Raw genomic sequence first — 24,942 nt, 5'->3', positions numbered from 1 at the left:
CATGTCAAATAAGTAAATACCCCATACCGCAACAGCCGCTGTGGACAAAAGGCTTACCGAAGTAGGAGGGAGGTGGAAGGAGGGAATCCCGCCGGTGGAATGACCCCAAAAATGACACGTGCAGGCGCTCGGCGCACCCTTGGCGTAGCTGAGCAGATTTGTGCACCTTTCCACTTCTCTCTGCTCACCTTTGATTGACGCCTCTAGTTTCATAGGAGCCAAAAGAGAGCAGAAATAGATAGAAAGCAAGTAGATGGGAATGAACACTGAACTGCTCGGTCACATGAAGACCTGCTCTTGGTTTCATTAGTCATTTTCCGCTGACGGATATCTATTGAAGGGAATTTGTCAGCAGGTTTTTGCAATTTTATCTGACAGCAGCATGATACTTGGTGCAGCAGTTCTGATAAGAGTTGAGCAAATTTTTAAAAATTCGATTCGGATTACGATCGTTATTGAATATTGTTTTTGCAATATTCACCGAACATCAATGGAAGTAGAAATTACTGAATATGTTCCGAACCGATCATCAAACATAAATTCTGCACAAATATGGCAAATTCAGATTTGACGACAGTCTCCGAACATATTCGCTCAACTGTAGTTGTGATGGGATCACACTTCTCTCTGCTGCGGATGTAGCAGATCTCTGAATGCTGAGGTGTGTATTTCCGCCAATACCACTCATTGCCAGCTTTCTGTGTACATTGTTCATTGACAGAAAGCTGCTAATGAGTGCTGGGGGTGTGGTTGGACTAGGAGGCATGAGGCAGCTTGTCCTGTAGTGCTAATCCTGCAGATCAAATACTGATTAGCTTTAACTAGTAAAATACAACCCAGTAAGTGACACATTACTTCAGTCAGGGTCTCTGTCCCTACATCATGGTTCTGACAGATTCCCTATAAAACACTGATTGGAGCGGGACTTTCCCTTATAATTTTTTGAGGCGAGAACAGACAGTATAGGAATTATTTAAAAAAAAAAACCAGCACCATACCCCTGGAATGGGCCTTCCATAAGTAAATCCCCCTTACACTTTGAAGAGAGAGGACCAGTAATGTGGGTTATAGGACTTGGGGTCCTTTTTCCACTCACACCATGAGGGTTATCAAGTTTTACTTTTTTTTTTTTCTGGACAGTTTATAAAAAAAAATCACAGACAATATTTTTACGGACACATTGGAAAACCATAATAAATCATTATGATTCAAATTGATCCATGTCTACAGCCCATTCTACTCATATGAAGACATCAACTATATACACTGTAAAATGATAAATACAGTCAAAATAATTTGTGCAACTTTCTTCAGCTTAAAAATTATCATGGTGCTTTAAATTTTTCTTTTAGACAGGGCAAAAAAGTGCCCTATTTTTCCAGACTGACCTGTCTGGACGATTGGCTGCCCTCACAAGAACACCAGCAATAAATGGCTCATCACACTGTTTTCCTGGTCGGAGTGTAATGGACTCAGACATAATACTTTTCCTGAGTATATGTAGAGTAGTCTGTCCTTATCTGAGATAGTCCCGCGTTCTTACTACACTACGAGATACACAGAGAAACATTGGGCAATTTACAGGTGACAGAATGGGGCTGAGCTGGTATAATGACCCTTTTACATCATTCTCCCACATACACAAGCCCACATACGCTCCCATTTTAGCGTGACTAATGCACATTAAGTCCTCCTTGAGGATAGACCCATGCTAGAGGTGTCTAAAAATGACTAACTTAAGAAAGATGTCTCTCTATAAAGCCTTACTCGGACATCTTTGTTACTCGGTCTCATGACTTGAGCTTGACAGCATCATATGCCCCTGACTTCTGAATGAGGCTTAGGCTAAGATCAATCAAGGGTACAATAAATCGCCTGATTTGCGTCCAGAAAATGTGGATTAATTTTCATCTGTGTTGTCATACATGTGTCACCCATATGGCATCCATATTTATACATTTGCAGCTTTTAAAATCTGCAAGACCAAATACAGTTTCCTATGTTAAAGAATTGCAATGTTTCCATAAAAAGTCATTTTTTATGTGTGACCTGTATGAGATGCATTTTTTTTTTCCTTTTCCGCACCCATAGACTTGAAGGGGCAAGAATAGCGCATGCTGCAATTTTTTTTTGTCACACAGACATTGTTTGTGTTTAGTGATCATATTAACAGCCCTATTGAATAACATTGGTTCGCGCAATGTCAGGCTTTTTCATGGACTGCACTCAGAATGGAAGTAGTTGTCATATGAGGACTTGGTTTTTGCAGAACAAATTGGATTTTGATTAACACTATATTAATTTTACCATGTGATGCACTGGAAAGCAGAAAAATGTTTCTCTGCTGAGATCCTATATATGTGCCCTTTCTATGACTGTCTTATTTGTTGTCTGACCATGCAGAGCCTCTCCAGTTCATGGTTGGCACATGCCACAGCTCCTGGACAAACGATAAAGCATAAGTCATGATAAGAGCATATAAAGCTGACAGCAGAGGCTCGCAGCTGCTGCTGTCTGTGGTAACATTTCTTCTGCCTGTTTTATCACAGGAGTGAGTGTTTCTACCATGTTTTCCAGCCCTCTGAGGTCATTATAAATGAAGTAAGTGATCTAGTTCTGGTGGCTGCTGTAGCTCCTGTGTTACTTACTTAATTTATGATGACCCCAGAGGGCTGCAGACGTGGCAGAAACACTCCTGTGATAAAACATAATAGTATTCTAATGCACTGTACATGTACATAAATCCGGTAAATTAATACGATTAGATAAGATTCATGTTTGCCAGCTATAAGAAGCCATACAGGCCCACATAGCCAAGCCAGTCCTGGTGGTCCTTATTCGAGCTCTTGCTGCAATGGCCATCCATCAACATCTTATGTTTGCGACTGGATGTCAATGGGATGACACCGCTTGTGCCCGTTACATCCAAGGTGCCCTTAATGCAATAACTCTGCAATCATTGCCCTGTGATCTGCTGATGGAAATGATAATCCTGTATATTTGTGACTTCAGGTGACCACTTGAATCTATGTGGAGGAAGAGCAGAGCGTGGAGGATGTTACATCATCACTGCCGCAGGAATCCTGAGCTGCAGGAGGAATTGCGGATCCAGGGGGCAGTGGCTGTAGGCGATGTCCACACCGTCCGCACAATGCTAGAGCAGGGCTACTCCCCCAATGGCCGTGATACGAACGGGTGGACGCTTCTGCACTTCTCAGCTGCCAGAGGGAAAGAAAGATGTGTGAGAGTGTTCCTGGAACATGGAGGTGAGATGCACGTTGTTTTATGAGGAGCCAAACATTTTATGCGAAAGTGTTTTCTGGTTGGGAAAAACGCTTGTTCATGTGACTGGTCCGCCAACATTGTTCTGACCACACAGGATTATTGAGGGAAGCTGTCAGCTACATTTTTTTTTTTTTGCTTGGTTCCCACTGTAATTTGTGCCTGCCCATTTAATGCACAGATTCACTGGGACCTTAAGAAGGTGAAAGTTGTTACTCAATGATTATTAAATACTTCTCTGGTTATTACCATTAACTACTGCCATTAATTTTCATTAAAACTTAGGAACAATTTCTGCTCTGAATGTTCCCGCTGTACAATTTTGAAGCAGTCTGATGCCATATTGCTCTATTGCCAGGAGATGGCAGCACATCATATGTATATAGATATCTCTATCTTTTATAGTGTCCATCAAATGCTGTAAATTTACCAATGTGTGCGATGACACCCACAGAATGCCTCCAGGACAAGGATTACCCTGCTTGGTCCACATCAAGAGATATGTAGATACAGTACTTGCCTAATTATAAGCTCTTATGGTTGCTCTGAGGTGGAGATAGGTATCAGACCTAGTGTTTTTAGGGAACTGCAGAGAACAATTAATCTTACAGTAATGGCACATACTGTAATAATTGTATGCTTTGCAGAAGAGTGCTCCTACAGCCTATCGAGGACCTGGTAGAGCGGCGGCGTGCACATGAAACTTTTTGTCTCTTGCCAACTCACTGAGTTCAGAGTTATTCCACAAGGCATATTTAGCACAGCTTTCATTCCTTGTACCCGTCGGGGCTCACAATGTGTAAGGGTATGTGTCCACGTTCAGGATTGCATCAGGATTTGGTCAGGATTTTCCATCAGTATTTGTAAGCCAAAACCAGGAGTGGAACAATCAGAGGAAAAGTATAATAGAAGCATATGCACCACTTCTGCATTTATCACCCACTCCTGGTTTTGGCTTACAAATACTGATGGAAAATCCTGACCAAATCCTGATGCAATCCTGAACGTGGAGACATACCCTAATTGTGAAATGTTAGTACCCTTTGATCATGCCTTATATGAACTTTTTTTAATGTCTTTTCATATGAATCATTAATATATTCCATATATTCTGTTCTGAACATGAGCATAAAGATTACACTGAGCAGATCCATATGTTGTGCAAACATAGCGTCGCAGTGATGTCAATCTGCCGATGTCTTTATTTCTCTGATTTAATTGCCAGAGATGATGGTTTTTTTGTTGTGGTTTCTAGTGCGAAAGTGATGTCTTCATGTGTTTTAATTGTAATTGGAAACATGCTGGTCATAAGTGTGGAAGATTTATTAAGACTCATTAAATATCTGTTAACTATCATTTTGTAAAAGATTTTATATATTGTAGTGCTGCTGATCGGTGCGGAGGGGGCTGTCCAGGTCCTGAGATCACCACTGATCAGTCAAAACACTGCTCTTGTCAGACCCTCAGACTTAATATTGAGCCCGAACACTGTTCTATGCTCGCAGCTCTGCAGGAACTGCGCCCTTCAGGACTCGGACCCCCCACAAGCAGCAATGTGCAATATCTATAATATATAAAAACGTTTACAAAATTATTGTTAGTTTATGTTCGCACATATGTTCTCTTATCAGAATGGCTTAGTTCTCAATTATTTCAATTTAATATTTGTCAAAAATTCCATCTGAGCGCACAACTGGAGGACAGTGGATGATAACGTCCATACCCACTGCGATAACAGAGGATGCCTATGCAGTGCCCTTTTCAGCATATGCTGGCTTTCACTGTATAGAAAAGCATTGTCTGCAATGCTCCCTTATGCAGACGGACACATTATGAAGTATACAGCGCGGTATGCCTTTTATTATAACCAGGAGCCAATGTGCGACTTTTGCCTGTAGAGTGGTATATGTTGTAGCGTTCTGTCAGAGGTATACTTGGGAGATGAGCTTCTCCTGTTCAGGATCCCACTGTTAATAGTGGCTGTAAAGAGCGCCTCTCACTGGTCAGGACTGACTTGGTCTCTGGCACTACAAGAATGGCCCAATTATTCCACTGGCCGCCATGTAAGGCAGTATTTTTCTGTTTCTGTGCTGCAACAGAGGAGAATTCAGTACTTAATAGGTTTGAAGCTGATCGCTCAGGAGCCCAACAGGAGGATTGTGTGACCAGCTATATGTTGGGGGCAATTCTAGTAGAAAATTGTTAAGCTATACATCTTTTTTTCTGACATGTCAATGAAACTGCAGCTGCCGGTACCCCCACCAATCCCAAAAATAAGGGTCACCGCCCCTACTCCCTGCTGTAAGGTAAATTCTTTGGTAGTGCCCTATTGATAATTGTTAGTATGACGCATTCTGGATACAGGGTTATAGGCGTATTCAGCCTAACCCGTTAATTATGAGGGTTGTCCATTCTTCCCAGCCGGGTATAAATGTCCAATTTCTGTCATGTTTGTTGCAATAAACCTTTGTGTTTGTACCTAGTGTGATAACGGAGTATCTTTGTTATGGTGAAGTATGGTGACCAGCTAGTAATGATAAAATGTAGAATATGGTTGCAGTATTTTACTAGGTTGCCATGGTTTACAATAATGCTGAAATGTGATTTACTAAATTTAGGGGTTACTCCCTGGTCTCCGGGAGGAAATGACGGTCATGCGTCTTATTATGGTCTCCTTTGTCTTATATGCCCCTTTATTTTGCTGCTTTGATTTTGTGACATTGCCTTAGTAAACAGGTAACCGATGAATATGTTCCAGATGTCTAGTCTCCTCAGATAGCTCATTAATCCAGCCATAGTCAGGGGAAAGCAGATTTCCATTACTCACTTCCTGTCCCTTCACTTCCATTTAAATAAACTGCAGGGGCACAATCTGTGCACACTGAACATAGTGTACCAGAAGACCCTTAAATAATGTATGTTGTATTGCTTGGACGGGCGACAAGCCACAGAGGAGCATGTTACCTAAATTCCTTACACCACTCGTGCCAGACCACAGGAAATCCACTGATCGGCAGATGTTCTGACACATGCTTTCTCTTAACAAGGACATGAAGCGCGGAAGACAATATTTGGAGGCATCAGAGGACATAGCCGGGTGGGAAGTCCTCTTATGTCAACTTGTGTAATGCCACAGTCCTAAATGCCAATGCAGCCTGAAGACTTTCACTTCGGATAGTAAAGAAAATAAATATTCTTTAGTCTTTTTTCTCACTATATTTTGTCACTCCTATCATGTGAGCATTGTATACTAAAAAGGACATATAAAAAGGTTTTACATTTTTTGTTTGTGTTTTGTTTTTACCGTAAATGAAAATAGATCAGTTGTAAGAGAAAAGTGTAAAGGAAAATGTACCAGATCTGATGTAACCCAGAAAATAGGTGCTAGGGGGCTTTATTTCTGAGGTCAGAGGTTTAGTCAGAATGAATAAAGCAGCAGCAACACTTGTCACTTTTATAGTAGTAATGACTTTAGACGGCTCAAAGATACATGATAAATCATCATGTAAGTCATTACATGGGGAGACTATAGCTGTAGGAAAGACTTATACACACTCATATGCCTCCCTAATATGGCTGATCTTCCTGGACCTCCTGTGACCACTGCCTCTCCTTCCCAGCGCCTCTCCTTCCCAGCGCCTCTCCTTCCCAGCGCCTCTCCTGCCCAGCGCCTCTCCTGCCCAGCGCCTCTCCTGCCCAGCGCCTCTCCTTCCCAGCACCTCTCCTGCCCAGCACCTCTCCTGCCCACTGCCTCTCCTGCCCACTGCCTCCTGCCCACTGCCTCTCCTGCCCACTGCCTCTCCTTCCCAGCACCTTTCCTGCCCAGCACCTTTCCTGCCCACTGCCTCTCCTGCCCACTGCCTCTCCTTCCCAGCGCCTCTCCTGCCCAGCACCTTTCCTGCCCACTGCCTCTCCTGCCCAGCGCCTTTCCTGCCTACTGCCTCTCGTACCCACGGCCTCTCCTTCCCAGCGCCTTTCCTGCCCACTGCCTCGTGCCTCTCCTGCCCACTGCCTCTCCTGCCCGGCCCCTCTCCTGCCCAGCGCCTCTCCTGCCCATTGCCTTAACCATTGTACTTTTAAGTTGTACTCTTTATTAGCCTCACTGTTGTTTTCTGTTACAGCGGACCCTACAGTGAAGGATCTGATTGGTGGCTTCACAGCATTGCACTATGCTGCCATGCATGGACGGGCTCGAATTGCACGCCTTCTGCTGGAGTCTGAGCATCGAGGTGACATCATTAACGCCAAGAGCAATGACGGCTGGACGCCCCTGCATGTGGCTGCACACTATGGCAGAGACTCCTTTGTGACACTGCTTTTGGAGTTCAAGGCTGAGGTTGACCCTTTAAGTGACAAAGGCACAACTCCCTTGCAGCTAGCAATCATTAGGGAAAGATCCAGCTGCGTGAAGATCCTACTGGACCATAACGCCAATATTGATATTCAAAACGGGTTCTTACTACGCTATGCCGTGCTCAAAAGTAACCATTCTTACTGTCGCATGTTTCTCCAAAGAGGTGCTGACACGAACTTAGGGCGACTAGAGGATGGACAGACCCCTCTTCACATTTCAGCACTCCGGGATGATGTCCTGTGTGCCCGGATGTTGTACAATTATGGTGCAGACACGAACACTAGGAACTATGAGGGCCAGACCCCATTAGATGTATCACTAAGCATCTCAGAAACTAGCCGGCCATGTCTGGATTTCCTTCAGGAAGTACGAAGTAAGTAGCTAAGCCATAATATCCACTCTTGTATGAGAATAACTTAGCCATCTTATCTCCTGTTCCGCTGTATTGAAAAAGGATTTCCTCAGATATGACAACCTCTTTAACCCCTTAGTGACCAAGCCAGAGTTTTAAAATCTGACGTGTCACTTTACGTGGCAATAACTCTGGAAGGTTTCAACATATCGCAGTGATTTTGATAATGTTTGTTGTGACACATTGTACTTTATGATAGTGGTGCTTTTAGGTTGTTATGTTTGGTGGTAAAGGGGTTGTCCGGTCAAAAGCTTTAAGTTTGCAGTCACTCAGTGAGACTACAGACTTACGAGTCCCCATATCATACGCACTGAGCGCTGCGGGGATTCACTGGTTTTGGGACTGGAGAGTATGTATGAGTTATACATACTCGCGACCAGTGGGCACGACCTCTCGCCATACACTTATAAAAAAAATCAGAAAAATTGGAGTCATAAGGTCTGTCAAAGTATGTACAAAAAATTCCTTTTATTAGTACAAAGACATGATGTAAATCACAAAATATCCTATAAAATCAACTATTGCAAAAGTATTACGGGTAAATTAAAGCGAAGCACAGGAAAAAAGTTAGTCAGGAAAACATCACTGCTTACCAATAGGTGACCGGTAGTGACACTGTGATGTGTCCTGACTGCCAGCCCCTACGCGTGTTTCGCATAGACTTCTTTGGGGGGCGACATGGGTAAGGATCAATCTGTGACCTTAGACTACATTGTTCACTATTTATAGGCATCTTTTTGCACACAGCAAGGCCTGATTACTTTATGAACTTGATCCTACCGGTCACCTATTGGTAAGCAGTGATGTTTTCCTGACTCTAACTTTTTTCCTGTGTACTTCGCTTTAATTTACCCGGAATACTTTTGCAATAATTGATTTTATAGGATATTTTGTGATTTACATCATGTCTTTGTACTAATAAAAGGAATTTATTTTTTGTACATACTTTGACAGACTTTATGGCTATGTGCACACGTAGGGAGGGTCCTCTGCGGGTTCTCCCTCAGCGGATTTGATAAATCTGCAGGGCAAAACCGCTGCGGTTATCCCTGCAGATTTATCGCTGTTTGTCTTGCGGTTTCACTCCTACTATTGATGCTGCATATGCAGCAATATGCAGCATCAATAGTAATTTTAAAAATAATTAAAAAATGGTTATATACTCACCCTCTGACGTCCCGATCTCCTCGGCGCTACACGCGGCGGTCCGGTTCCAAAGATGCTGTGCGAGAAGGACCTTCGTGACGTCACCAGACGGCCGCGTGCAGCGCTGAGAGGTGAGTATATCATTATTTTTTATTTTAATTCTTTTTTTTTTTTTTAACACAAATATGGTTCCCAGGGCCTGGAGGAGAGTCTCCTCTCCTCCACCCCGGGTACCATCCGCACATGATCCGCTTACTTCCCGCATGGTGGGCATAGCCCCATGCGGGAAGTAAGCCGATCAATGCATTCCTATGTGTGCAGAATCGCAGCGATTCTGCACAAAAGAAGTGACATGCTGAGGAATGTAAACCGCTGCGTTTCTGCGCTGTTTTTCCCTCAGCATGTGCACAGCGGATTGCGGTTTCCATAGGTTTACATGTAACTGTAAACTCATGGGAAACTGCTGCGGACCCGCAGCATCAAAATCGCTGCGGTTCCGCGGTAAAAACCGCAACGTGTGCACATAGCCTAAGACTCCAATTTTTCCGAATATATATTTATGGGAGTTTTTCTGTCCTTTTAGTCATTTGGAGATTGCCGTCTCTTTATGCATAGTTTATTGTTTGCTCTGAATCTGAACTAATTATTCATCCCTCCATACACTTGTAGGAGTGAGGCCGCGCCCTCTAGTCGGAGACGCCCACTGGGCGTGGCCTAGGCTCAATACAGGTGTATGGAGTGAGGCCACGCCCACTGGCTGGGGGTGTGTATAACGCATACCTAACCTCCGGTCCCGGCTCAGAAACTGGCGAGTCCCTGCAGCGCACAGTGTGTGCTCTAGGGGGAGTCGTAAGTCTGCAATCATACAGAGTGACTGGATACTTACCAGTTTGGACCAGACAACCCTTTAATAAAAATATCAGAAATTTGACAAACATGTAAAACAAAATGGCAATTTTCAAACATTGAAAAAACCCTTCTGGGGCTTTTTAGGAATGTTATAATGCAAAGTGGAATTACAGAAATGCAAAATTCTATTTTTACTTTTGAAATGTTGCGAACTAGCCGGCAGACTGTATGGCTATCACTTGGCCTTGGATTGCCATCGCAGCCATCAGGACCACACAAACTCGATCGGAGGTTGCCGGTCTGTTTAAAGAGGGACCCCCATGCTCTGTTAACTATCTAGACGTCACTGTCACTATTGACAGGAGGTTTTAGAGGGTTAAATGACCATGTTCAGTGCCAGTACCGATCGTGGCTGATGCAGGTGTCCGCTATAGTGTCCAGCTGATGGCTGCTGCATTTTCTCCCGCCGTTGGGTGAAGGGTTTCTTTTATATGAGGTCATTAAAAAGGTGCGTATTGATGGTCAATTTATATAGCTGAAAGCTTTACATATGTGTAAAGTAAATTTTCCTCATCTTGCTAGACATGTTACTTATTGGGACCTCTTGGTTGGCTTGTGCCGAAATTTTGAGTATGCAATAAATTTCACCAGATTTATGAAATACTTCTCTTAGCAATGCTACTTTTTATATATTAAACACATATCCACCAGATATATTACTGGTGAGACATAGAGGCTAATATTAGAATGGGGGCACCCCCATTTGAGGAAGCCAGTATGGCGAAACGGCGCTGTCGGGGTACTGATGATTTCATTGATGTGAGTAACAGCACATATATGCTGGGGTATACTTTTACTTTGTTATCCAAAATAGTTTATGATGTCTTTTCTTTATGTGAGCTGCTGTTAATGTATCGGTGGTATTTATCTTTGCACAGCACAATGCACTTTATGTATACACCACATTAAGACATATAGCAGGTCATATACAGATATCGGAGCACCATTTAGGTTTAGAATCCAATTAGGTAAGGCTATTCCTCCTTCCTCTGCCCTAATATAATCAACTGCACTATGCATTTCACTTAAATGGTTTTTTTAGTGTTGAGGTTTTGATGTCTATTTATGTATATCTTTTGAACCCTTTTTTGGTGTTATACCCACAGTATTGCTTAATTCCTGCATCATTGATATCATCAGTTATATTTTTTATGAAATCCCTTTGTCTTGATTTTTTTATGTATGATTTTATATAATTAATAATAAAAAAATATATATTTTATCTAATATTTGCCCTAGCCTCTGTCTCACCAGTAATATATCTGGTGGATATGTGTTTATTGTATTGATGGAGGTGTTTTTTTCCACTATTGGACCTTTTTTGGTATTGAATTAACTTTTTATATATGTTTCAAAACTATCTAGTGTGGCTCAAAAATTGACTAAAATACCCTAAAAAAATCTAAATATGTCTGAAGACATGTATGCCAGTTTTTGAGGCAAACTTATCCAGAGTTCTGGCACTTTTTGGTTAGTAAATCTCACCTGTTATGCCTCCTGTTATTTTATGAATACAATGACAATTGGGTGTTTCCAGACCAGTCACTACATCTCTGTCCCTGAGCAATCAGTCCTGACTGCGTGCGAGGACACACCGGCTTTGACTGGAGGAAATGCAATACTATGGGGAATTATTTGCTAGAACAGACCTGTCAGGAATGGTGTCAGATCCTCGTAAAAATCTACTTAATGCATGGAAATGGCTATTTTCTATAGAGCGTGCTTCCTTTTCAGAATATTGTATGTCCACCAGGTGTAATTGTAATCTCCAGATATCGCCAGTTGTTATCCACGCCACTAGATGCTATATTTTAGGATTGGCATGTGAGCGTATCGGCTATGCTGGCTAGTATTAGGCTTCATTACTGCATCCATGTGACATAGTTCATGTCCCTCAGATCCCGAACAACAGTCTCATACACATGTATGAGGTAGTCATGTTCTGGTCACTAGTCCTGCTGCAAAGTCTGTGCATGGTATTCGTACTGTGACATACAGATGTGTGAATTCAGCCGTAATCCATTATATGTAACTCTGCTGGAACTTGTAGTTCCGTATTAACTGTAGCATAAACAGTACTGTGCAAAAGTATTGATGTGGAAAAAATGCTACCTAGTAGAAATAATTTAGAAATCTAAATTTTGGAAATGGAATGAACAAAATAAAAATCTGAGCCAAATCAAATTTTGGGTTGATCACCTTTTGGCTTCAAAACAACATCAGGTCTTCTAGGTACACTTGCACACAGTTTTTGGGGGACCTTGACATGGAGATTGTTCCAAATGTCTAACCAAATAACTAACCACAGATCTGTGGCTGTAGGCTTGTGCAAATCCTTCTGTCTCTTCTGTAATCACGCAGTATCATTGATATTGAGATCGGGGCTCTATGGTGGCCATATTATCTCTTCTAGGATTCATTTTTCTTGCAGAACAAATTTGTAGCGAATCAGACGTCTCTCTGATGGTATTGTGTGTGAATAAGTATCCACCTGTATTTCTCAGCATTGATGACACCAAGAAATGGTAACGTCGAGGACCATAGACACATTGTGAGCCAAGGAAACTTATTGCAACAAATTAGGCACATGCTTACTTCACTTTTAAATCGGAGGATGTCAAGCAGTGCCATCAGCTCCGAACTGGCAGCAACCAGTGGGACCCAGTTATACCCATCTACTGTTTGGAGAAATGTGGTCAGAAGTGGTCTTAATGGACGTGCCTGCAACATGGAAACAAGACTTGCCTACTCACGAAAACGAGGAACTTGAGTGCAGTAAAATGGCAACCGGTGGTGTTAACTGGTCAGAGTAATGATGTCTTCAATACTATGAAGTACACTGATACTTATCCATTAAGCAAAACCATCAGGGAGGCTTCTGCCTTTCTCCAAATTTTTTCTGCTGCATGACACCAACTCTAAACATAAAGCCGATGTCATTAAGAACTGTCTTCAGTAGGAAAAAAGCAAGGCGTCCTGAAAGTGATGAGGCCTCCACCCCACAGAGCCCTGATCTCTGCATCATATCTTCTCTCTTTGTGACAACCTACATCTACAGATCTGTGGTTAGTTCTCCTAGATGTTTGGTGTCACTTTCATGCCGAGTTCCTTCAAAAACTCTGTACATACCTAGATGAATTGGTGATGTTCTAAAGGTGAAGGTGATTTAGATTTCTCTTTTCTTAATTCACTTTGCATTTTGTTAATTGATAAAAATTAACTATTAAGACGTCTATTTTTAAATGCATTCTTATTTTGCAGGATTTTTTCCCACACTTGCTTAAAACTTTTGCACAGTGCTGTGTAGGAAATGCCCACTCCCGGCTGTATGTAATGAGGTGTTGCTGTAGAACATTCCTCTGGCCATCACAGGAGATGTGTTCTCCTCCATAACTACCAGCATCGGCATTCAGATATGTTCTTCTGTACTGTGTGTGATTAGATGGCAGTAAGCACAGATCTGAGTATTACTAGGAGACCAAGTGTGCATGTCTAACTGCTGAGAGAAGGGGGATTAAGTGCTTATACTTGTGAGGTTCTTTGGTTGTGCAAGCCATTAAATAAAGCACGTCACTTTGCTTGCAGCATGCCAGAGCCGTTCAAAGGAGTGGGTCTTTTTAGCATTAAATCTTCATAAGTTTGATTTAATGGGAGAATATAAATCTTTCCAAAGACTCTGACCGCTCCAATGAGGATTGAATACTGACCGACCTGAAAGAAAGTTCTTTGAAGAACAGAGGGCCAGAAAACAAAAAAAGTGACTGATAAAGAATCCTCGAGATGATGAACATCTTGGATAAGATCAGAGAGTGTTGGGAATAGCATAGGATAATGAGCCCGAGGTAATTTACTGTACAGAAGATAAGATCATTATTAATGGATCTCACCAGCTCTGCTGCTTTCTATAGGGTGAATACTAATGATTTAACTCTGTCCTCTCCTACAACATAACTTTGTACAGCATATAACTGGGATATACAGAAAAGTTCTCTTTAGTAGACCTGAAAGGTGATTCTGGATTATTAAGTCCATCATAGACTTATAAGAGCTCCTCTGTAGAAGAACCTAAAAAATTATGCTGCCTTAAATTATACAACTAAAGTACTCCCCTGTGTTACAATATTATTATTTTTTCCTTCCCCAGATACCATTATTAGAACTTAAAACCCGCTGTATGGAAGCTGTCAGATTTGTGTCTCTAAATTATCAACCCTTAAAGGGGTTTTACCATTATCAAAAGTTCCTTTTAATCAATAGATCTTGGAATAATAATAATTTCCACAATTGGATGTGTTTAAATAAAATGTCCCTCTGCTGAGATAATCTTATAAATGTGCCCCTGAGATCGCATCGCATTCTCCTGATGCAAGCGAGCAGGGAACCCTTTCCCTGCGCGATGCTCCTCTATGGCGCTGTCACTACTGACGGCAGCATCAGAGGGATTAAATGCCCGCAATCGGTGCTAGCACCGATCGTGGCCATTGCTGCGGGGTGTCAGCTCTCACACAGAGCTGACACCCGCACCCGATCGCCACGGCGCTCAGTGTGAGACCTATACTGTTGTTTGCGGGAACGCAGCTTCCTCAAAACAGTGTATATACGGCACACGTCAGGAAAGGGGTTAATGTCTGTAAATTATTTTGCTTTCTCCACTGCCCAGGAGCAGGTATGATCTGATCAGACCATGTCCCTGTACGGTCAGACACGGCCATTACACCGTACACAGCAGGGGCACATTTATAAGATTATCTAGGCACAAGAATATTTTATTTAACATCCAATTGTAGAAATTATTATTATTCCAAGATCTATTGATTAAAATGAACTTTTGTTTGTGGGAAAACCCTTTTATGTGGGGAAAAAAAAGAAAATTAAAGGACTTGTCTTATGACAGACCCACACTTATCTCCGGGACGACGGTGAAAAAATGCATCATTTTTATTGATAAGTGAGTGTACTCATTGCTCGGGTTTTCCCCAGCACGCTTGGGTGACCTCCGAGTATTTATGACTGCTCGGAGATTTACGGTAGTTTTCATCACGGCAGCTGAATAATTTACAGCTACTAGCCAGGCTGAGTACATGTGGGGATTCCCTAGCAACCAAGCAACCCCCACATGTACTCAGTCTGGCTACTAGCTGTAAATCATTCAGCTGCCAGCCATGAAAACTAAACCTCCGAGCAGTCATAAATACTCGGAGGTCACCCAAGCAAAGAGTACACTCGCTCATCACTAATCATTTTACTTTACCAGCTAAGTCAACAAGATTTCTGACATCTCATGCACATGTTGCTTATTTTTTCCTTGCAGATTTGAAGCAGTTTCACATCTGCAGAATGTCAACTCTCAGCTTTTTTTGCAGCATTTTTCACCCATTTTAATTACTGGGGGGGGGGGGGGGGGGGAGCATAAAAAGCGCACCTTTTTTTATGGATCAGTTTTTGCTGTCAAGAGACACGTTTTTCATGCAGAAATGTCTGCAGCAAATACTTAAAGGGACTTTCTCGCAAACAAAAGTATATTTTAATGTACGTTTTTAAATAAAATGTTCCTGTGCTGAGATAATCTTATAAATGTTCCCCTGCTGTGTAATGACTGTGTCTGATCTTACAGGAGCATAGTCTGATCATATCACATCTCCTGGGCATACAGTGAATATAAAGACTACACACCCCTGTTACAATGTCAAGTTTTTGTAACAAATCACACCAAGAAGAAATATTTAAGAATTGTTTCTACCTTTAAAGGTCACCCATAAGGCTACTTTCACACTCTTCTCTTTCGGTGCATACTTTCACACTAGTCCGTCGGTACGGGCCGTCGCAAACAGTCGGCCCGACGTACCGACGGACAGTGTGTTAAGTAGCACAACGGGGGCAGCGGATGCAGTTTTTCAACGCATCCGCTGCCCCATTGTAATGTGCGGGGAGGAGGGGGCGGAGTTCCGGCTGCGCATGCGCGGTCGGAAATGGCGGACACGACGCACGAAAAAAAATATTACATGTAACTTTTTTTGTGCCGACGGTCCGCCAAAACACGACGCATCCATCGCACGATGGATGCGACGTGTGGCCATACGTCGCAATGCGTCGCTAATGCAAGCCTATGGAGAAAAAAACGCATCCTGCGGGCAACTTTGCAGGATGCGTTTTTTCTCCAAAACGACGCATTGCGACGTACAGCAAGCGACGCTAGTGTGAAAGTAGCCTAATCTATACAAATCCATTGAAAAACTGTATTATTTTCTGGTAGAAAAAGAACTAAAATAATATGGTTGCGTAAGTAAACTAATACTTTGTTGAAGTCCCCTTTGAATTTATGACAGCATTCAGTCTTTTTGGGTACGAGTCTATCACCATGGCACATCTAGAATTGGCAATCTTTCACACTCTTCCTTGCAGTAATGCTCCACAGATTACAGTACTTGACTCTAGGAAAGCCAAGTAGGCTAGGGGTTAAATCCTAGCGCCACAGTTCCTGTTTAGGTGCACCTGGATAGCTATGACTAGAACTGGGCCATGTGTTCACTTTTTACATCTACAAGATTAAAAGAACTAACTGAGGAAGCACTTAAACACAAGGCAACTCCTGAGTTTTCCAGTAGGGAGGAGAATCTTAAGACAGCGGTCGAATGTTACCAATTGAACATCAGGGATAGGAAACAAACACTTAGTGAGGGGTTGCTCGGAATTTGCTTGTTTGACATAGAATCCTCAGATATTGAGCCTTGGTACAAGAACGCATAAAAAATCTGGAAGACGTTGGAAGAGAGGGAACTACAGGAAATGTTAGGGACAGTGGGGGACTGAATAACTAAAAAGTTTTAATCAATCTTCATCCTTTGGTTCACCTTCTCCATCCACCTTTTTTTTTTTTTTTTTTTTTTTTTTTTTTTTTTTTATAGAGGCAAGGGGGGTGGTCCCTTACGATCTACAGAATCGCACCACGCCACAAACTCACAAGCAATAAGTGGTCATACATAGAGGGGATTCCCTGGTGGGCAATAGTAATCAGATTATCAATCTATCCTCACATACATAATCTGACTTTGGTTATTGCTAAAGGGACTAACATTCGTCTCTACAACTAGCCATCCACAACCTGTCTCCTCCATACATCTGTGACCTCGTCTCCCGGTACTTACCTACACGCAACCTCCGATCCTCACAAGATCTCCTTCTCTACTCCCCTCTTATCTCCTCTTCCCACAATCGCATACAAGATTTCTCTCGCGTATCACCCCTACTCTGGAACTCTCTACCACAACATATCAGACTCTCGCCTACCATCGAAACCTTCAAAAAGAGCCTGAAGACCCACCTCTTCCGACAAGCCTACATCCTGCAGTAACCACCGATCAACCAATCCGCTGCATGACCGGCTCTATCCTCACCTACTGTATTCTCACCCATCCTTTGTAGATTGTGAGCCCTCGCGGGCAGGGTCCTCTCTCCTCCTGTACCAGTTATGACTTCTATTGTTTAAGAATATTGTACTTGTTTTTATTATGTATACCCCTCCTCACATGTAAATAAATGGCGCTATAACAATAAATAATAATAATAACTAGATTTTATACTCTAAACTTTTTTACAAGGTAACTCAAATGGAAGATGTTCTTTGTAAATAATGATACCCAGTACACTTCAAGCTATCTCTATGGCGTACCTTCCAGATGTAAGGCTACTTACAGATTTATCTGTGGAAGGCTAAATAGGGATTGGGGAAGGGCCCTTTGCAGATCTTAAGCCTAGAAGTGTGAGAGTGCCTGCCTCTGGTGGCATGGGAAGCATCAAGATTTTCCTTAGATTGGTCACAAAAGAGGTTGCCCATATTTTACGTATGAACCTACGACCCAATCTTATATGGAGGAGAAGGCCGTGGAGGCCCTTGGCAGCAATAGAGACATGGTGCTGAAGCCTTCAGACAAAGGCGGAAACACAGTGATAATGGATAATAATTATGTTGACATGTGTCAAAAGATTGTCGGACCAGTCTACATATGAGCGCCTACATAGGGATCCTATTGAAACATACACCTTGGAGCTATCCAAAATTCTTCTTGGAGCTTTATAAACGGGATTATTATTGAAAAAGGAGTATGACGCTCTTCTCCCTAAATGGCAAGTGATAGCAAAATTTTATGCTCCTCCCAAAGTCCACATAGGCATCAGCCCCCTTAAGGGTAGACCAATCGTCTTGGGGGTCGATGCCCTTTGCCAGAACTTGAGTGTCTATCTGGACAAACTCCTAAAACCTTTTGTAATTGCCCGTCTCTCCTATCTCAGAGATACAATGGACCGGATTAATAAACTAGAAGGTATCATGGTTGACTCTGACACAATTCTAGCCTCAATCGACGTGGAGGCGCTGTATAGCAGCATTAGATATTACGTGGGCCTGGAGGCAATGACATATTATCTTAAAAGTAGGTGGTATATCTGGGACCACAAAATAAGTTCCTTTTGAAACTGTTGGAGTTTGTCCTGCGGCATATCCATTTTCTCTTTAACGGCAAGTACTACCACCAACTCAGGGGCATGGCGATGGGGAGTCACTGCTCCCACCTATGCCAACCTGCTCCTGGGTTGGTGGGAGAACACACTTGTCTTTAGGGACGTGGATGTCTGGTGCCCACTGATATTATTCTGGGGCAGGTATCAACATCCTCTTCTGTAGTCTGGTGACAGGACATCATTTGAGTCCTCCATGGTCACCTGAATTCCAACAATATTGGCTTGTTCTTCACCTATGTGGTGGGCGGAGATAACATCTCCTTCCTGCATCTGAACATCTCCAGGGGGGAATGATCCGTAAACATATCTCTATTTCGTAAACCATCGGCTACTAATAGACTTTTGGAGTGGGAGCTCTATCATCCGCCACAGCTCAAGAGGGGCATCCCCAAGGGGCAGTTCTTCAGACTGAGAAGGAACTGCTCCTCTCTGAGTGGTTTCCATTCGCAGTCCAGAAACCTGAAAGGGAGATTTCGGGATAAGAGAGAACCTGATGGGATCATTGAATCTACGTATCATTATGTGGTGGGGGTTAACAGATAATTAACCCCCACCACATAAATAACAGATTATTGGACAAAAAAATACTCAGAGATGTAGATTTATTGATTTCAGTCTTAGTCCTAAAGAACTCAATGAACTGTTGAGTTTCTCTAATTTTATCTGATTCCACTTCACAAAAATACCATGGCCCTTTGCAACCAGCTTTCTCTTGAACTTAATTAACAAAGAAACAAGTTTTCTCCGAATGGAAAGCTCACCTATCATGGTGGTCTTTTTGAGGACTCTTGTTTTCCTCCTTTATTTTGGTGTTTTATGGTCAATTTAATGCATGTTGACTCATTTCATTTATTTATTGTGACTGAAACAGTATTGAGTCATGTACCATTCAATTTGCCCCTCCTTGTCCATTATCTATATTGCCTGGCTGCATATGGTACTATCTGTAACCAGGGAGCCTTTATTAGCTTTCCTATTTCATCTTCCCATGGCTGGTGTTGAGCGCTTATGCACTCCATTTGCATCATATCTGGTTTGGTTCTTCTTCCGGCTCCTTGTGGAGCATACGTGTGCTCCACTGACATCATTCGCATCACTTTTGGCCACCGTGGAGCGCATTTGCGTTCCATTGGTACATTTCCAGTTCCGGAGGCGCAATTTATGATTGTATCATAAAGCGGTTAGCACCCTTTTCTATTTAAGTGGCAATTTCTGACTAGGAGGTTGCACATATTTTTGTCATAATGGAGAGAAATTGATATCTCCCATCGGTCCCGTGAGGAACCATTGGAAACACGTTGGAACAATCTAGACGATAAGTGTCAACTATGTCATTTTTATTATAATGCCCAGATTTAGGAGCAGTTCTTGGTAGTCCATTATTATCTAGTTTGCCATAGATGCTGTTTCTTTTTAGGTATCGGCCTTTTACTATTAAAATGTTCAAGGTCTATGTATATAATATTGACTTTACAATTAGTCCAGATTGTTTAATTTGTAAACTAGTATCTGGTCATTTTCTGTAATATATAGGATAAGGACTCTAAGTGCACTGTGCATTTGCTTTTGTTATCTTTGTCGTGTTAACGACGGTTATATCCGGTCTATATATATTGACTATAAATATGGTTCAGTGACAGTTGTACTTTACTACCTGGTCATTTCCTGTAATATAAGGGAAAGAGACTTTGTCTTTAAGCATATAGTGCATTTGCCTTTATCCTGTTAACAACAGTTATATCTGACATACACTCTCCTCATTGTCCTTTTCTTGATTTTGGGCCAATCGTAGGGTATTTAGCATTGCTGATGCTGAGCTGGGTGCCATACCGTTTAACATTAGGGCTCCAACTTCTGCAGAAAGGCAGGGAAAGATAGCAGGGCTTATTAGGGTAAGTCTAGCGCCCCCTCACCCAATGCTTTTTGACCCCCCTTATCTATATATATAATTGTCTAAGGTCCACTTACGTCTGTCTGTCTGTCCCGGAAATCCCGCGTTGCTGATTGGTCGAGGCCTGGCGGCCGCAACCAATCAGTGACAGGCACATGCCGGCCGAGAATTAGTCCCTCCCTACTCCCGTCCATGTCAGTGCCCGGCGCCCGCTCCATACTCCCCTCCAGTCAGCGCTCACACAGGGTTAATGGCAGCGTTAACGGACCGCGTTGTAACGCCACGGTGTAACGCACTGCCGTTAACGCTGCTATTAGCCCTGTGTGACCAACTTTTTACTATTGATGCTGCCTATGCAGCTGTGTTATATACTGCGTGGGCTGTGTTATATACTGCGTGGGCTGTGTTATATACTGCGTGGGCTGTGTTATATACTGCGTGGGCTGTGTTATATACTGCGTGGGCTGTGTTATATACTGCGTGGGCTGTGTTATATACTGCGTGGGCTGTGTTATATACTGCGTGGGCTGTGTAATATACTGCGTGGGCTGTGTTATACACTGCGTGGGCTGTGTTATATACTGCGTGGGCTGTGTTATATACTGCGTGGGCTGTGTTATATACTGCGTGGGCTGTGTTATATACTGCGTGGGCTGTGTAATATACTGCGTGGGCTGTGTTATACACTGCGTGGGCTGTGTTATATACTGCGTGGGCTGTGTTATACACTGCGTGGGCTGTGTTATATACTGCGTGGGCTGTGTTATATACTGCGTGGCTGCTATATACTACATGGCTCCTATATACTATGTGGCCTGTGCTATATACTATGTGGCTGCTATATACATGCATACATACATATTCTAGAATACCCGATGCGTTAGAATCGGGCCACCATCTAGTAATATAATACTCTACCAATGATATTCTCTTGTAAGATGTTCATTGAAGGTTGACATATCTATATATCTTAACCCAGTTTATATACGCACTGTTTTGCCATTTATTCACATTATTGTTAGATTATTTCAACACATAGGGTTATAGGCTCCTACATACTGTATCATGGTATTGGAGTATGAGGTGTCGTCTTTGTTAGTATGGTATTACACTAAAGCATAATGCTATTTAGCTGTTTAAGCAACTTTCTACCCTAATGCTGTGGAGTTCTTTTTATTTTTTTGTCAGGGATTTGTTGTTGTTGAGTTCTTTTAAAATGCATTAATAAAAGTAATTTTTTAGGCTCTATCTTGTCCTCTGGTTGTTAATCCATGTGTTCATTGGTCAGTCAGCTGAGCAGCGTGGGTTGTGTTGGAGTTGGAGAGAGACGAGCCAGGATCTCTCTGAGAAGAGATTGCACAGGTCGTGTGCAGCAAACTGCCACCATCACTGGTTGATATGGACGATAGCTGTTTTGAGTTGCCAAGCTGGGGCTAGCTAGCTCAGCCGTGTCTGAATAGCCAAGGTCTTATTGTTTAGTTAGTGTCTGGACAAGGCTAGGGATTTCAGGTTTTATTTTCTGTACTGTGCAACCAGTAGAAATAAACACTATTCCATGTGTTATATAAAAACCCCGTGGCTTTGTGTCCCAAGCGGCTACCTGAGAGAGTGAACCCCTACAGCACCCACAGATCTTCAATAGGTTTCAAGTCTGAACTGTGGCTGGGCCACTCCAAAACTTTGATCTTCTAGTGAAGCCATTCTTGTTTGTTGATTTGGTTGTAGTCCTGCTGAAAGGTGAAATTCCTCTTCTCCTTAACCCCTTCACTCCCCAGCCTGTTTTCACCGTCTTGACAAAGCCATATTTTAGAATTCTGACCAGTGTCACTTTATGTCGTAATGATCCTGGAACACTTCCAACGTATCCCAGTGATTCTGAGATTTGTTTTTTCCATCATACATTGTACTTTAAGTTAGTGGTAAATTTAGGACACTATTTATTTCAGTTTAATTTGTGAAAATATCAGAATCTTGGCGCACAAATTTAACAAATGTAAAACTTTTAATTTTTATGCCCTTAAATCAGACAGTTTTTATGGCCCACATCACATTCGAAGTGACTGAGGGCCCTACTTGACAGAAAATACTTAAAAGTAACACAATTTTAAATACTGTACCCCTCAAAATGCTTAAAATCACATTCAATACGTTTATTTAACCCTTCAGGTGATTCACAGGAATTAAAGCAATTTGGAAAGAAAAAAATAATGTTACTTTTAGCCACAAAAATGTTACTTTAGCCCCAAATATTCATTTTCACAATGGTTACCAGTAGTAAATAGACCATACAATTTGTGGTGCAATTTCTCCTGAGTACGTCGATACCCCATATGTGGTGGAAAACTATTTTGGCGCACGGCAGGGCTCGAAAGGGAATGAGGGAAACTACACCTCTCGATAAATTCATCTAGGGGTGTATAGAGGTCTAGTGAGCATTTTTAAACCTCAGGCGATTCATGGAATTGTATAACCTAGGCTGAATAAATGGAAAATTGAGGTTTGTTTCCACTAAAATGTTGCCTTGGCTCCAAGTTTTTCATTTTCCAAAGGGTCAATGGGACCATAAAGTGACCCCATTTACAAACTACACCTTTCAATGAAGTCATCTAGGGATTCAGTGATTATATTGACACCACAGGTGTGTCACAAAATTTCATACCATTGGGCAGTGAAGAAAAAATAATTACATTTTTACCACAAAAAATAGTTTTAGCCCCAAGTTTTACATTTTTCACATGGGGAAATGGGTAAAAATGCCACCAAAAATTGTCACACAATTTCTGCTGATCGTGGCAATACCCCTTATTTGGCTGTACAGTACTGCTTAGCCATACGGCGAGACTCGGGAGGGACAGAGCCTGGGAGACTGTGGAGCCAGGGTGATGCAGAGGCAGTTTCCAGTTCCCGGAGTTGACGTGACGTCACCGGACAGCGGAGGCCGCTGGTGGTGGGGTGGAGTCATGTAATGGGGATGAGGGGACAGCGATAGCGGCTCTCACAAGCACATTTGGAAATGCAAAGTATTTGAATAAAGCCTTATTTCCAAGATTTAAAATGATCTGCCCACTAAACATTGTAGTAGACAACCTCTTTAATGTCGGCATGAATGATTTAGTCACCCAACAAACAAGCAAATTGATTGGTTTTCCCACTGCTGATTGCCGACATGTTTACAGAAGGCAACATTTGGTGAAGGCACATACCTAAAAGCCCTTGTTCTCAAATATTGTATTGTCTGAAGGTTGCTTAAATGCTTGTTTGTTTTTTCTCCTAATGGTGTGGAAAAATACGATTTTGCTTGTCAAATTAATCCTATATATGAATGTCCTTGAATGAGCCGGACAGGACACCATTACCATGGGAGCATTCTTCTGTAAGCACTCCTCTTTGATATGAGAATATCTTGTGTATGGAACTAAGGGAGGAGGCTTCAGATGTTGATTCAAGGAAAATGAGCATTGTGCTCAATTAATGTTTGGCAGGACATGCTTTCTGTCATTCAAAAATCTTCTTACATAGGAAGGCTTAAAGGGGTGCAGGTGAAAATGTTAACCAATGAATTTTACCTTAAAGAGGTATTCCCATCTCCCAATATGTAGTAGGCGTAATAATAGGTGATTCTTCTGATTCGCTATGTCGTTTACCCCATGTGCAGGGTATTGTTGTAGCTTAGTTATCCATGGCTAAGACCACCAACAGATTAAAGCTGCCCTCTGAAACGCTATAATATGTAAACATTGAATATATGTAATTGGAACTACATTACTGCTGTCGAAAACATTAAAAAATGAAGGCACTTAGGTCACCAATTGGCCAATTCGTTAAAGCCCAACAGCCAGCGACTAGACGTACCCCTTTGTTGGGACCCTAAACCTAAGCCTACAGTTATTTGGGCAGGTAGGATCAAGCTCTATTTAAAAATACCTTAGGCTGATGGGAGGAGCGCTCGGTCGGAGGGCATGTACTCCAAACCTCAAAAAAGTGAGTGACACTTCCAAACAGAAAAAGACAAGTGTGAACAGGTGCAAGCTGAGAGATCCACTCTCTTTTGTAGGCTTTTCGCCCGGGAGAGGCATCATGTTAAGTTTAGGGTCCCAACAAAGGGATACGGTTTGTCGCTGGCTGTTGGGCTCACACGAATTGGCCAGTTTGTGCTTTAACTCTTTTTCATTTTTTAACATGTTTTTACAGTAGTGATACAGTTCCTTTTTAATTTATTCTTCCGGAAGAAGGCTTGCATGCCGAAACGCGCATAGGGGTGGTGGCGCCGCAGGTCCGAGGTAATTATGCTGTACAAATGGTTATAACTCCCTTAATGGTTTCTCCTGTGCTTTTGCTGGATGCTTTTTCACCAGCCTAGTATATTATGTTCCGTTTTTGGATTCGCTATGCACATATGGTACGATTAATCATGGGCATTGATATCTTCAT

The 24,942-nt window shown here is 42.3% G+C and overlaps 1 protein-coding gene across 2 annotated transcripts in view; it reads left to right on the top strand.

Moving 5' to 3' along the window:
* Positions 1-24,942, top strand: part of ASB7 (ankyrin repeat and SOCS box containing 7) — a 51,578-nt gene that overhangs the window by 13,784 nt on the left and 12,852 nt on the right. For both annotated transcript variants that reach the window (XM_077263357.1, XM_077263358.1), the window contains exons 4-5: positions 3,013-3,266; positions 7,404-8,009. In XM_077263357.1, coding sequence (XP_077119472.1) covers positions 3,029-3,266; positions 7,404-8,009 — 844 coding nt within the window. In that variant the 5' untranslated portion in view covers positions 3,013-3,028. The remainder of the gene's footprint in view (positions 1-3,012; positions 3,267-7,403; positions 8,010-24,942) is intronic.

Source organism: Ranitomeya variabilis, chromosome 5, assembly GCF_051348905.1.
Source record: "Ranitomeya variabilis isolate aRanVar5 chromosome 5, aRanVar5.hap1, whole genome shotgun sequence".
NCBI lineage: Eukaryota > Metazoa > Chordata > Amphibia > Anura > Dendrobatidae > Ranitomeya > Ranitomeya variabilis.
This window is presented reverse-complemented; position numbering and strand designations above follow the sequence as displayed.